This window comes from Poecilia mexicana, unplaced genomic scaffold (genome assembly GCF_051168715.1).
Source record: "Poecilia mexicana isolate PSO_F unplaced genomic scaffold, ASM5116871v1 scaffold_2, whole genome shotgun sequence".
NCBI classification, from domain to species: Eukaryota; Metazoa; Chordata; class Actinopteri; order Cyprinodontiformes; family Poeciliidae; genus Poecilia; species Poecilia mexicana.
This window is the reverse complement of record NW_028263371.1, coordinates 4,795,236-4,809,877: the sequence shown is the minus strand read 5'-3', so window position 1 is coordinate 4,809,877 and position 14,642 is coordinate 4,795,236. Positions and strand designations below refer to the sequence as shown.

The 14,642-nt window shown below is 39.6% G+C and overlaps 1 protein-coding gene across 2 annotated transcripts in view; it reads left to right on the top strand.

The window, feature by feature from the left end:
* Positions 1-14,614, top strand: part of dnhd1 (dynein heavy chain domain 1) — a 36,872-nt gene extending 22,258 nt beyond the window's left edge. The window contains exons 30-46 of one of the 2 annotated variants that reach the window (XM_088009356.1): positions 871-1,062; positions 1,230-1,649; positions 3,243-3,666; positions 4,190-4,288; positions 4,394-4,570; positions 5,397-5,575; positions 6,511-7,503; positions 8,950-9,118; positions 9,911-9,985; positions 10,153-10,375; positions 10,454-10,545; positions 10,619-10,768; positions 11,545-12,161; positions 12,556-12,948; positions 13,352-13,433; positions 13,548-13,607; positions 14,478-14,614. In XM_088009356.1, coding sequence (XP_087865482.1) covers positions 871-1,062; positions 1,230-1,649; positions 3,243-3,666; positions 4,190-4,288; positions 4,394-4,570; positions 5,397-5,575; positions 6,511-7,503; positions 8,950-9,118; positions 9,911-9,985; positions 10,153-10,375; positions 10,454-10,545; positions 10,619-10,768; positions 11,545-12,161; positions 12,556-12,948; positions 13,352-13,433; positions 13,548-13,585 — 4,323 coding nt within the window. In that variant the 3' untranslated portion in view covers positions 13,586-13,607; positions 14,478-14,614. Of the gene's footprint in view, positions 1-870; positions 1,063-1,229; positions 1,650-3,242; positions 3,667-4,189; positions 4,289-4,393; positions 4,571-5,396; positions 5,576-6,510; positions 7,504-8,949; positions 9,119-9,910; positions 9,986-10,152; positions 10,376-10,453; positions 10,546-10,618; positions 10,769-11,544; positions 12,162-12,555; positions 13,154-13,351; positions 13,434-13,547; positions 13,608-14,477 lie in introns of those variants that run through there. The other variant, XM_014990346.2, reaches the window with a different exon arrangement.
* Positions 14,615-14,642: the final 28 nt, after the last annotated feature.

Below are 14,642 nucleotides of genomic sequence, written 5' to 3'. Positions count from 1 at the left end.
TGCCTTGTTGCTGAAAATGTGCAATATAAATAAAATTACCTTTAACTATTACTTCAAACCACCTTAAACATCTCCACAACTTTCTTTCTGAACTGTCTGCTGTGTTTCTTCTCCATAGCTCTGTTGTTCACGACTTTTCTCTGATAAACCTTTCAGGCCTTCACTGAACATCTGAATTGATACTGAATTTAGATTCTCTTTACAACTTAAGTGACTCTAAAGCAGAGATGAGTGTTTATTGTATCGCTCATCATTTATCCTGATAAATTTCTTATCATGATAAGATTTTAAACAATTGTTGCCACAATAAATTCAAGTCAATTATGTTTAAAAATGCTGTTATTGTTGGAATTCATTCTGCTATTTTTCTCCACCGTTCAACAAAAGGGGCATCAATAGATATCAAAAAATTTAAAATATGGTTAAATACAGTTACAAATCACAATTCTTTATGTGACTTGTGTCCTAAAGAAGCCTACGGCGATGATTGCTGTCATGCAGTCACAGCCATACAGTTACCTAAAAAAAAAGTAATAAGTACTTCTTATCGTCAATTTAATCGTTATCACAATAGTACCACATATCATATTGCCCACCCATATTCTGATGGCTTTGGCTTGCTCTGGATACTAAAGTTGGCTGAATACATACCAATTTCTTTCCATCTCGTTGCTATGCATTTCGGTCTAATAAAATTCACTTTTTATATACATGAAAATGTTTTGTTTAAAATGTAAGAAAATACCATTGCAAGACACTGTATAACATTTGTCCAAAACTACATTAATGCCCTTTGTTTTGTAACTTTGTGTTGAACATTTTGGGACGTAGTAGTTTATGGTTGTTCTTTTTTGATTTGTCTTCTTCAAGATACAATCAGTTTTCATGGCAGGCCTTGAGATTCTGAATTGCTTGAATCAAGCTGACCTGGAGGAGGTGCGTCACTACAGGGATCCACCAGAGGGGGTGGTGAAAATTATGGACGCTATGTGTTTGATGTTTAACCGTCCGGCAGGCTGGGAGAATGCCAAGCATCTCCTCGGACAGCCCAACTTTTTTCAGGTGCGTGAAGGGAAAGTGTCTTGGAGTAAAACCTTCTTAATATCACACACAATGCAATGCAAATCAAAGCAGTGCTCATTCATCATCATCTGTTCATACGCCAATGAGACAATCGTTTTTTTGCACTTTTGTTGAATGCTTTGGACAGTCTTTTTTTTTTTACACAGGAGCTGCAGTTCTTTGATCGTTCCAGTATGACCGGTAAGCAGCTGGAGCAGCTTAAAGAGATAATTGAGAGTCCTCTGTTTGAACCAGAGGCTGTGCGAGAAGTCAGCAGGGCCTGTGAGTCCCTGTGCCGATGGATCCAGGCCATGTATGAGTGCTGCCTTTTGCAACATAACCTGTTGCTCAAGAAACAATTTGAAGGTAAATCCGGATCTGCACGGCGTGTGCTGCACTTGTTGAGGAAGCGAGAGAGAGAGACCAACGAGCACTTGGAGAACTACGAGAAACAGTTTCGAAACATTCAAAATGAGCTGCAGGACCTCCAACGCCAGCTGTACAAATCTGAGGAAGAAGAAGAAGCTGCCAGCAGATGTGCTATGCGTGTGGAGATGCTGTTCCAAAACTGGAATGCTGAATTTCAGGTGATACAAACATGCTTTCTAAACCCACACTTTCTACGAATCATTTCCCCAGATTTTTAAAAAAAAATTTTGGCATTTATTTGCTATGTGGTGAAAGAGTATTTGTCCCCTTACATATTTTTTGCCTGCTTCATGTTGTCAGGCAGATTTAGTTTAAGTGATAACTTGATTCTGGGAGTAACAGTGTCATGATGTGGTTGTGGAGGTGGTGAGGAAGATGCAGGTAGGCCCAGGTAGTCATGATGAAATGATGTTTAATGGTGAAAACAGGTAACAAACTCAAGGCACAGGCAGAACTGGGAGCGGACAGACAACGAAACACGACAAGGACCCGACAAAGAACACAGACATCAGGTGGAACTAAATCACAGGAACAAGACACAGCTAGGATCAATCAGGACAGGACGGCACAGAGACTCACAGGAGAACAGAACTAAATACCGAAAAACCTCAAAATAAATACACAGAAAACACAGATACAAACAGGGTGTCCCCACATCCTTAAAAAGTCTAAAATTAAAACTGATAACTGATAATAAAATAATCAGTTATTACTGACAGTTCCTCGGACTCGACTTAAGAGGAAAAGGAGATCGAGCTTTTTCTGTTGCTCCTGTTTTATGGAATAACTTACCTTTCCAGATTAGATCTGCCCACAGCCTGGATCATTTTAAATCACTTCTTAAAACTCATTTTTACTCCTTGGCATTTAATTGATGTATTGTTTTGTGCTCTGTTTTGTCATTTGTGTTGTCGTTCTTGTACAGCACTTTGGTGCAATTCTATACTTGTTTTAAAGTGCTATATACATACATTTGACATTGACATTGACATAAAATTAAGCCCTTAAAATGTCTTAAATCAATTTAAAAAAATGTATGTTGGCCTTAAATACATTAACTACAGGTTTTTAAATTTGCTGTAACTATATCAGTTTTTTTTTTTTTTTGTTTTTTACGGCGCTTTTGTGTCAGGCCATCATTTGAGTCTCATGCTGATATCACTCTCTGCACTCTCTGTCTCAAGGCCATTAAAGCTACTGGTAACCAGATGCTAATACTTGCTAGTAAGTAACTAGCTTTTTTGCTCTTTTCATGGGTAAGCGTAAATTTATCAGCTGTTGGCTGGACGACGTTTGTCTTCAACACTGGCTTATTTCTGTTGCCAACCCATACAAGGCTACATCCAAAGACCACAGAAATTTTACTGTTTTGGTCCCCTGGTAAATAAAGCATTACTTTTGTACATTTCTGTTGTGACATTGATCTTAAATTTTATTCATAATGGTCTTAAAAAGTCTTAAATTTCAGCCGGCGAGACCTTTTGAAACCCTTAATTCGGTGTCTTGGTGGCTGATAAGACTGAACTGAAAAATGTGGTCAGTCATTGTTAATTCATTATTTAGCTTTGGGTTAGATATAACATTTCGCAAATAAATAAAATAGAAACTTTTCTCCTTTTTTTTAGGTTACCTTCCACTAATCTTAAAACTAGTTTTATGATCTGAAATATCCATTAAATCTGCAAGGAGGCAAAACATTTTTCACAGCACTGTTAGGAGCGGTAACAAATTTCTCTTTTATTTTACCTCAGAAATTGGACTCGCGTCGTCAGAAGATAGCTGGTGACGCCCTTATTATTTCGGCCACCATCTCATACTTAGGACCGTTTGGGGCTGCTATACGGTCAGATCTAAAGGACAAGTGGATGGAACTTTGCCGGACTCGACGTATTGACGTAAACCCCAAAGACATCAGAAGCTCCCTGTTTACCGACAGAGGCACAGAAACCATTACTCCCCCTCCTGGGTTTCCCATCCCCGTGACTGAGAGTATGCCGCTGCCTCTGGGTTGGCTTTTAGAAATAAACGACTGGCAGCTTGAGGACACGCTCTCGACCAGACTCAGAGTGAAGCTGTTGCTATGGGGCTACAACGAGGCCTGTGTTTTCCACTGGCCTCTTCTGGCAGACTCTTACCAACACCTCCAACTGAGCTCTGAGAAGTGGTTCACAAGAGGTAGGTCCTCTCAGTGTTGAACTTATTTCTGTCTAACCTGAACTGATCTAATGCAAGGAGTCACAGTCGTTAGGCACAAAGTTATTTTAATTTAATGGCATTAACATTTTTATGATCGGAACAAAGCACCATAAAGAATTTGCCACTTTTGTTTTCTGATTAAAAAAATCTAACTATATTTATTTTTTGATCATCTTATTTGCTGTTTCTTATGGAGGGAATGCAGTGCTTTTTAAAAATATTCATACCATTTGAACATCCTAACACTATCTCAATTTACAACAACAAACATCAGTATTTTTGCTACTTGTCAACATTGACTTTCAAGTCGTGCCACACTCTTAATTGGACCAAACGATATGCTTTGATATAACTTCAAAGTTAATAACGGCTCTGTGTTTGTCTGCTGGGTTAATAGTCACATCACATCTTGTGCAATTCACTGAGTCTCATTTCTAAGTTGTTTTGAAACCTATTCAAGTCTGTGCTAGGAGTCAATACATCTCACTTACCTCCTGTCCAGGAAAGATTGCAACTCTTGAGAGGGAGTTAGAGTGTGATTTGGTGCTGTGTGCTGATGATCCGGAGCTCAATGAGAAGCTGGATCTCGCTGCTGAGAAAGGTGATTCGAATAACCAAATAAAGCACCTATTGTTCAAATAATGAAGTGTTTTTTTATAAGTCAAATACTGATGCAAACCTTTCTTTTTTTTTTTTTTTTTTTCAGGATTGAATGTACTTGTTACTCATGTGGAACGTGCCAAACCTAGTCCTGAGTTTCTGGCAAAACTGGTGCCTCCAAATCGAATTTGGTTTTATAGACGAGAGCAGCCTCCTCAACCCGTTCATCCAGATTTCCGCCTCTTCCTCAGCACACCTCTGCCTGTCAGACTGCTTAACAGTGGTAAGAACATCTGCTGCAGGTGTCTCAGCTGATATCATCTGCACCAGCAATTTTTCTTACATTTAGTCCTGTCACGACAACAAATTTTGCTTGATGATCAATTGTCCCAAAAATTATTGCGATAAATGTTAATATTGGTTTTTTGAGGCTGTAACATATTGATAATAGAATAATGATGCAAGTACATGCTCTCTCAGACTAACAAAGTTTGATGATGTAAAAGCAGCTGGTAACACGGGAACTGGGAGATATTTTAAATATCCAAAATAAAACAAGCAACCAAAAACAATAAATAGAAATAAGAACCACAAACAGCTGAAACCTTAATTAAAATGGATTATAAAGTTTCTGTTTACAGAAGCTGTAAACAGAAACAAATTATAATCTGTTTACAATGTTGAGTTAAACATATTACAAAATATTAATCCTCAAAATAGAAATTATCTTGCTCATCTTAATGTATCATGAAATTAATTGATTAATTGATTATTGTGAACACCTTCCTTACATTAATATTAGACTAAGTGTGAAGACATTTGTTTTGATGGGTGGCTTTTATTCATGTCCTAACATGTAATAAATTCCACCTCTGGAGCTGTTTCACATTTTTTCAGGTAAGATCATAACATGAAAACCCTCAAGGCGTGCAAGTACTTTTACATAGAGCTATTTTTATAAACATGGCTGAATCTTGAAGGGATGATAAGGTTATAAGGACATCTACAACCCGACATGGATGCAGGAAACAGGTTGACTTTGTGGTGATGACCTCTTCCTGCGCATTTAAAAGTAATAACTCAAGGTTTCGTTTACTCCTGTTCCCCAGGGATCGATCCGTCCATCTTGGCTCAAGTGCTTGTGGTTGACCTTTCTCTGAGCTCAGAAGAGATCCGGGAGCTGCTGCTGACACAGCTGCTGCAGTCTGATTGCAAAGTGCTGCTGATGCAACACGCGCGATTCCAGAATTACAATCAGTTCCTGCAGGAGAAACTGGTCTCAGCCGAGGTGACTTAGGCAGACTCTTTGTTTCTGGGTGTTTCTGTTGTGTTGGCTTATTGAAAATTGTACAAATTTAGTCTTGGAAGTTATTTATTTAGAGGTCAAGCTTTAATCAAGGTTAAAGTAGAGATGCACCAATCTGACACTAATATCTGTATCGGTATTGAAAAATGTATCTATGCTTTGTCAGGGTTTCCCTCAGAAAACTTGCTAAGCCCGTTGGCCAGGGTGCCGAGGCGGTCCACCAGGGGGCAACATGTAAAGGCGCCGGCTGTGTGATTGGTCCGCTCTGCCAGCTTTAAATGTATCAATTATAAAACTCTCTTTTAGGAATACATCTGCTCTCCCAGTGAAACGCTCAGAGCAAAAGAGACGCTTTCAATCTGGCTTACATAAAAAAAAATATATAATTTTCCTAAAAACAAAAACGAGCAACGCTTAGCCTGGCGGGGGGGCTAATAATGAGTGACATGAGTGACATCATGATTTATTATTTATTTGAGTTTATTTTTTACATATTTGACCAAGATAGTTAACCTATTGGTTTTGTCAGTTTCACTTTGTCATTTATTTCACATTTGCTGTTCTACTCCTAAGTGCACTGACTGAATAAATTAAAGTTGTGTCGCTTTTACATATTTGACCAAGTTTGGAAGGTATTGGTGTGTTTAGGTGTGCTGAACTGGTGCAGTTAGCAAATGTGTAATTCAGTACATCTTTGTTTAAAGTAATTTGTTTTAAACCAGTTCAGCACTGATTTTCTGTATCGGATCAGTATCGGCCGATATTAAACCTCATATATCTGGGTTGAAAGTGAAAACCGTGGATCAGTGGACCCCTAGTTTAAAGACTGCCATTGTGCAAAACAATCATGTTAAATACTGATGAATTGTTATTCTGTTACGTTGTATTTGTACTTAATGTTCTAATTCTTCTCCTAGGAAGGACTGATAGACTACATTTTACAGAGTAATTGCGCGCTGTTCAAAGATCATAATTTTCTGCCTCGTTTGGATGTCTATGAAGAAGAAATGGAGTCTTTGCACGATGAGAAGAATAAGTTAAGAGAAGAGCTGGACTACCAGGAGTCCCTGTTGGCCGACCCTCGTCTGTTAATGAATCTGGGCGCCGCCCTCTACCAGACCGTCCAGTCTGTGTCCCGTCTTTCTCCTGCATATTACTTTTCCCTGCAAAAATTCCGGAAAGTGATGCAAGAGGCTTTCAACGAAAAGATCAGGCCATTAACATCCTTTCCAACTGGGAAAGTGGGAACGATCATGCTACCAGAGGTTATGAACATGATGGCGCACCACCTGCTGCACAACTACAGACCACGTCTGTTCAGGAGACACTTTGCCGTTTTGAAACTGTTGGTGTCTCTGGAAATACTCCAGCACAACCAGCTTTGCACTCAGGTAGAGAAGGTGATCTTCCTCAGGGGTATCAAAGACATTGCAGACAGAGATGCTGAAGTAAAATCCTTAGACCTACCCAGCTGGATACCTTCAAATGTTCACTCAGAGCTAATCTTGTTGGAGAAGATTCCCTGTTTCAACAAGCTAATTGATTCGCTCCGCATTGCTCCCACACAGTGGCAGGAATATCTGCGCTTCACTTCTTCTACTATAGTAGGGAACGTTCCGCGTTGCTCTCACTCTCACCTTTCGCTGCTGCAGAGGGCTATCCTGTGGAAAACCATCCGCACCAACTGCCTAAAGAAACTAGGGGACGCTATGAACGCCTGCTTGCTTTTACTGTCTTCAAAAACGGCAGCAGCTCCAACCTCTGGGGACCCAGATGTTCTCTCAGAATATGTGACAAGATTCAACGCACCCATCATCTTTACACTGCCAAGCACAGAAGGAGATATGAAGATAAGCATCGATCCTCTTGATTTCATACGTCGGTTGGCCCACAAAGATGGAAAAAAAGAGGTGAGCTGTGTATTTAATTAGTTAACTATTTTATCAGTTAATTATTTCAGTTTCTTATTTGCATAAATTCAATTCCTTTGGATAAAAAATATTCCCCTTGAACAAAGGCTGGGCAATGAATAAATAACAATACAAGTGTCAATAGATACATGATCGGTATCAGTTGGTATAATTTTCAATAATTTCACTGAATTCTGATCCAGAACTGCACAGCATTCTGGGAGATGTAGGCAAGCAGGATAAAAGCTTGGAAGGTGGAAAGAAATAGAAAAGGTTGCATCACTAGTTTGACAGTGTTTTAAAGTTTAAAAATAAAAAAAAGTATCAATAATTATCTATATCGACTGATCTAGAGCTCTTACATCATGATACGTTTTCCAGCCATGTTGTCCTGCCTGACGTTGAACTTTTTCACATTATTTACACTAAAACAACAATGTTATATGTTTAATTATGAGAGACCAACACAAAGCAGCACATAACTGTGAAGTAGAAGTGAAACTCTACATGTACATCTTTTGTTGCAGTTGCAGTAGCTGATCTATTGGTTTTTGTCACTATCAGCGTTAATACTAATATTTTTTTTGTCAATTGTTCTTTGCAAACATGATCACTGAACTAAGAACAACTGGAATCAACAGCTGATTGGGCCTTTTAAGAACAAGTGGATATGCTTTGATTGAAGATATTCCATTGTAGTTCTTGCTTAAAACTTCAGTGTGTAACTTTTAAAAAATACATATTTCTACGTCTTTGTTAAAACTGTCACTTTACGGTATGAGACAGATAATCTGAGAAAGAAAGTGAGCTCCTCTCCTTTCTCCCAGTGCTAACAACCAATCGGAAGCAGGAGGCAGATTTTAGGACTGTTAGTCGTGGTCTTGTACGTGCACAATATCTTTCTGCTATGCTATACCTTCTTCCTGGTTGCACAGTTTGTCATGAACACTAAGGCTAGTTAGCACGGCCATTGATGATGGCAGATAACCAGTTTTTCTGGGGCGGTAATTGATTCTCTGCCACTAGCACATTGAGCAGTGCATACACAAAATGATTGACAGTGCTAAAACCCTCCTCCTGGTTCTTATTGGTTGTTTGCAACCGGGAGCGGTGCATTTCTTTAGACGGCAATAGCAGCACTGGGAGGAGGTGGAGGAGCTCGACCATTTCACAGATTACCCGTCTCATATAAAACCGTCACAACATGGGGACAGTGTTGACAAACATGTAAAAACGTTACATCCTGCAGCATGTGTCCTGTCTTCCTTCATGAGTTGCTCTGTATCATTTCAAATCCCAATACGTTGGATCAAAATGTATGGCTTAATGTGACAAATGTGAAAAAAGTTGAAGGGCTGTGTGAATACTTTTGCGAGGCACGGTGAGTGCTTCATTAAAAAGTTCTAATTTCTTTCATTTATTTCTTTCACATCTGTTTCGGCCCAGGTGAGAGTAATTGCATTTGGGGGACTGTGTGATAAAGAAGAGATCCTTTTAATGTTGGACAAAGCCAGCAGTGAGGGCCACTGGCTGGTCTTCAACAACTGTCACCTGTTGGACAAGTGGGACAGTGAGGTGGTGGTGCGCCTCAGACAGCTGACCCCTTCCCTCAGAGGTAAAGTCGTTCAGCAGTTTCAGCAGCAGTCCATTTTATCCCCCACTGATTACAATAATTGCTCTCCCTTTCTTTCTTTTTTTACTTTTTGTTTTCAGATAGTGACATTTCCATTTCTTATGGTAAATGAAATAAATACAGACTTGTAGGAATGACTTCAGTAAAAACACAAAACAAAACAAAAAAAAACAGCCTTCATTAATTAGCACATGACAATCTTTTTCTTCTCTTTTTTCTTTGTAAGAATATAAATGATACAAAAGCCAGAGATATGAACCATAACTGGTGTCGCATTATGTGGAACTATAGATCAACAGTACAATAGATTGAGTCCATGAATCTTGGTAATAAAGTGGAAACTAGAATCAAGTGGCGTCCTTAATGTTTTATTATTGTTCATTTCACACAAACCTTCCAAATTATTGATGGCAAAAAACTCTAAATAAATGTTCTCAGTATGTTTTACGACATTTAGCAAATAGAAATAACTTAGGTAATTCTAAACCAATAAATTTGGTCTGATTTAACTTCAGACAGTGAGGAAAACGTGTGTATGCGTGTTTTTATTCGGTATTTGTAAATATATACTTTCAACTGTATTGTTTGGAAAATAATTTTATCTTAAAATTGACTGTGAAGGTTATTTCTTCCATTGTGTGAATATCTGCCATCTGCGCCTATTTCTATTTCTTTCTGCTCTATTGTAAATTCAGAACATATTTAATAGATATTGTGGCTAGTTCCTCTGTTAATCCGTCTGTTTTTCTATAAACATGCTTCCATGACTTCCAGAGGACACTCTCCTGGTTCATCCGTGCTTTCGGTTGTGGTTTGTAAATCGAGAAGATGAAGCCAAATTTCTACCAGGTATAGTTCATATATGTTTCATGATGGTCTGTTTCTTTATGAATATATTACAGTAGCTGCCATTCAAAACAATTCTTCTCTATAACCATCCATGGCACTTGGCCTTATGACGACAGCTATGTCGTCATAAGGAGTGCAGTTTTATTTACATTTTATTTTGTTCACAGTCCCAGTGAGAGTGGGGGCCCTACCGCTGTGCTTTGACTCCCCCTCGAATCTGAAAGAGGAGCTGAGTGTTTCCTTCAGGCAGGTTTTCTCAGTCAGTCAGCATCAGTCGTGGTCACATGATGCAGATGACATGAAGGTGCTTCTCCGCTGTGCCATTTTTCACTCAGTTCTAATGCAAAGGCAGACCTATAAATATTTGAGCTTTGGAAGAACGTATCACTGGTAAGTAACAACATTGTAATGAAAACGGGAAATTTTCTCAGTTCTGAATGTGCAGTTTTTTTAATACCTTTCATAAAGGTGTCAAGAGGACCTCATTGCTTTATTAGATGCATATATTTACTTCACCGGTCGGTGCCATGACAAATGGAACGTTTTACGCTACATAGCAGGTAAGGCGTGGAAGAATACAGCGGTCTCTCTAGTTCAGAGCCCGCTTTAACCGCGTTTTGCTTGTATTTGCAGCCGCTGTTGTTCACGGCGGCCACATAATAGACTCTGCAGATTCAGAGCTGGTGGAGAGTATCGCCAAGTGTTGCTTCACTATAGAGCCGTCCCTTTCAGGCAACGGACCGTGCATCCTTTCAGAAATGATCAAGGGCTGCTCCCATTATGGTAACTATGCAACCTTATTGAGATGCCGTTAATAGACTTTAAATATTTTAATATTCTTTCACCATTGAGCAAAAGTATTTTCAGTCTTTCGAAATTGTACACATTTTGTCTTGTTACATCCATGTAGTTTATCGCTGCGTTTTGTGATTTTACGTGATTTTACGTGTGAAACGAAAGGATAGCTTTTGGATGTGTTTTTTATACACTTTGTACACAATTATTAGGCAAGTGAGTATTTTGACCATATTAATTTTGTGCATATTTTTTTGCTACAACTTGGATAAACAAGTTGTATCAAGTTGCACCAATATGAAAATAATTTCTATCAATAACATAATTACAAAATGGCAAAATCAGGCAAAAGAAACACTTTTCCAAATTGATTTCTTTCAATATGCAAAACCTGCAGGTGTGTGTCAAGGTGAAGTTTTGGTTCTTCTTTCATTGAAGTTACTGAGAGTGGGTAGAGAATCCAGAAATTTTACTGAAGTAAGAGCATCGATATTTCATCATATAATTATTTAAGCAAAGGTAAACAGTGCAGCATTGTAAAAAGACTCCTATAATTTCCCTAAAGACATGAAGGTTTGTGGCTGTAAAGTGACAAAACAATTTCAAGCGGCAAAGCCCTCTCTGTATAAAGCATTATAAATGAGCACAGCTCAAATGTTAAGAGTCTACTTAAATAACTTAGACAAGAAGTAAACATGTCAAAACTATTGTACTTCTGGAAATATGCTCAGCATTAACACAATGTTATTGTCTTCCTTTCATAGATCTACCAAGCCTGCTTCATGTTTTGGATCGACGTTTTCTGGATTTAGCCATCAGCAACCTGGTGATGCTCGGCTTCAGTGCCGATGTGGCCCCCGAAGTTGACAAAATCAATAGCCACAATCTAAACGTATTCCTTCAGGACTCCCAATCACCGTTGGGAACAGGGAGGAGCCTCAGCCCTACTCAGGATCTGACTGCCAAACTGCCAACAGACATAGCAGAAAAGAGACTCAAAGATCTGAAGAATTACCTCACACGCAAAAAAGACAGCAGATTTAAAGAAGAGGCCGCCGCTTTCCGCAATCCTGTCCGTGACTTTCTCCAGGCCGAATGGGATGATCTCATTGATTTGGTGTCCGTGCACCTCTCACAGATCCAGCAGTCTGACCAGTACACTGCGTTCTCTGCCTCCCTGTTGAAGTTGACCGACTTGTCTCGGTTGGAGGAGAGGGCAAAGCTGCTCAGTGCTTATCTTGGCTACGACCGCGCCTCACATCCACCAGATGCTTATCGACTGGCAGCTTTCAGAAAGCCCAGAGGCTTTCTGCTGGCGTTGATGCGAGAGGCTGCTCTGGAAAATTACAAATATGTCAGCGATATAATACTACATTTTCAGGTTGAGGATAAAGGTTTCAGATGTAGTGCAGGATTTTTAAAGTGAGTTTCTTGTCTTTAAAGTACTGCCACACGTTCAGGTTAATAATTCTGAACACTTCAACGTAGGATGATGTCCACACTTTATTCATTACTTATTTTACAATTTTTTTCCTACGTTTTTAACTGTAAAAGATACAGTTAAGTGTCACAAGTTATATGTCACATTAAAGCTGCAGTGTGTCACTTCTATATAAAAAAAAAGTGTTTTCCATATTTGTTAAAACTGTCACTAGAAACCCTCACCTCTCAACAGAACCTCACTTCAAAAATTCTGAACTCCTGCTTCAATAAATACAATGGATTTACACCCAGGTGACTCATCGCCGTAACGTTTGTTGTTTTTGCCTCCTCAGGTTCTGCCTGAGGGCACGTTCCCCGTCTTGCTTCGTGCGGACGCCGTGCGTCTGTGTGGCTTGCAGCTGATAGGGGCGTCGTGGGACCCAGAGACGGGAGCCCTGCAGGAAGCCGTCTCCCCTCTGCCGTGCGCGATGCCGTTTCTCAGTGTCAAGGCTCAAGTCAGGAGCAGAAGAACTGCAATAGATACCTTGTCTTGTAAAAGTTCATTTTTAACAGATGCAGGCAATCTTCAAGCCACGCCGACTGCCTCGCATTTGCCAGTCTACTACTGTCCCATCTATGTGAGCGAGGAGGGAGAGAGCGGGACCTGGGAACTGAGCGATGTTAACATAATCACTAAAGTTCCTCTTTGTGCCAAGCTCAATCCTGCTTTGTGTAGCTTGAGAAGGGTGAGATTAGTGAGCACACTCTGACTCTTCTGAGCCGCTGTGACTTCTGTCCCAGAGTGAGGTCGCCTAACGTCTGCTTTATCGTGATGGGATTCATCCTTTTAACTTAATGTGAAGTGTCAAAATCTACGGTTATGTAGATTTCCTTCAACTTTGTAACGTTTTAAAAGGAGGGTTTAATTAAATTTTTTTGTTAAAACTGGGAGTTTCTCGTTGTTTTGTTGAGTTTTCTTTAATTCCTCTACAGCAAATGATTGAATGGTGCATGAGTAAATAAATAGATAATTAAAAGAATCACCAAAAAGCTGTTTTTTTTTCTTAAACAGGAGAACATTATATGAAAAACAATGTATATCCATTTTGTAAAATGAGAAAAATGGAACACATCTTTCTTCTTTCCTAGGTAACCTTGACAGGCATCATTATGAAACCTTCGAGAAGTTTGGCAACAATACTTTCCTGCTGCATCTCGACAATGGGAGAGCGTGAGTATTTTACAGGTTTTTAATGCAGATTTTAGCAGTTTTTTTTTTGTTTTGTTTTTTTTGCCAGAAACATTTTTATTCACATTTGCTACTTTTATTTTCTTGTGGATTCAGATTTGGGCGTCACTCAAAAGATGAACCTTCGATTCTAGCCCCACTACGACAGTGCTGCAGGTATGACAAGAAAAGAGAGAAAATGATTAAATCTTTTAAGTTTGTCCAAATTGGGGGAGCGGGGCGGGGGAGTGGGGGGTATTATATAAACTCAACTTTTTCCAGCAATCTCCAAGCCGTGCTCCCGCTTCACTCCCCCACTCAGCTCCATCAGACTAGTGGCAATTAGCAAACACCTGATGGGACTGTACAACTGCTGAGCTCCATAGGAACTACTTTTTAGTGCAGGGCTCCTAAAAACATTGTAAAAAGCTTTATGGAGGCCTTCTGTGGTGACGACTTCCTGGAGGCAGACTGTCAGAAAGAGCAGAAGCTTCTTAAAGAGAAAGAAGCCCAATTTCGGGGCATTAAATTGCAACATCAGATTAATTTGATATATATACAGCATTTTCATATCAATTCATGGTAACATAGTTACCATAGTTGATGGCTCTATGTGCTTGAAAAATACATAATACAGCCCTTTGAATAAAATTTTCTTGTCAAAATCCAATTAAAAATTTGTGGCAAGACTTGAAAAGTGCCGTTTACACACACTGTCCATCTGACCTACCTGAGCTTAGGCTGTTTTTTTATGGAAGAAGAATAGGCAACAATGTCGGTCTCCAGATGTGTAAAAATGCTAGTTGCAGAGAGCGCATGCCACACCTTTCGTTTTTTTTAATTTCCGATCAATCTTAAAAGCCATGTATTTTCTTGCAACTCTACAATTATGCATCCAATCACACCTAAACTCATTAAAGTCTTTGTCACACCATAAAATTGAAAGGGTGGAAACACTGTGGAACATTAAATATCTGGTTTATTTTCGCTCCCTATCTAACCTCACTACTCTCCTCTTATTTGTCCCTTTTGTTGTGCCGTTCTCAGAATCCGCCGCTCCACTTGGCTGCGCCTCTGTCTTCTGTCTCTGCCTCAGTACCACATTAGTGACGTCATGAGGGCGTCGCTGTCGCAGGACCCGCTTCACAAGGTGGCCCCGCTGCTGTCCGAGCCTCACCTCGCCGCTCTGAGTCGACGTTTGAAAACCGTGCT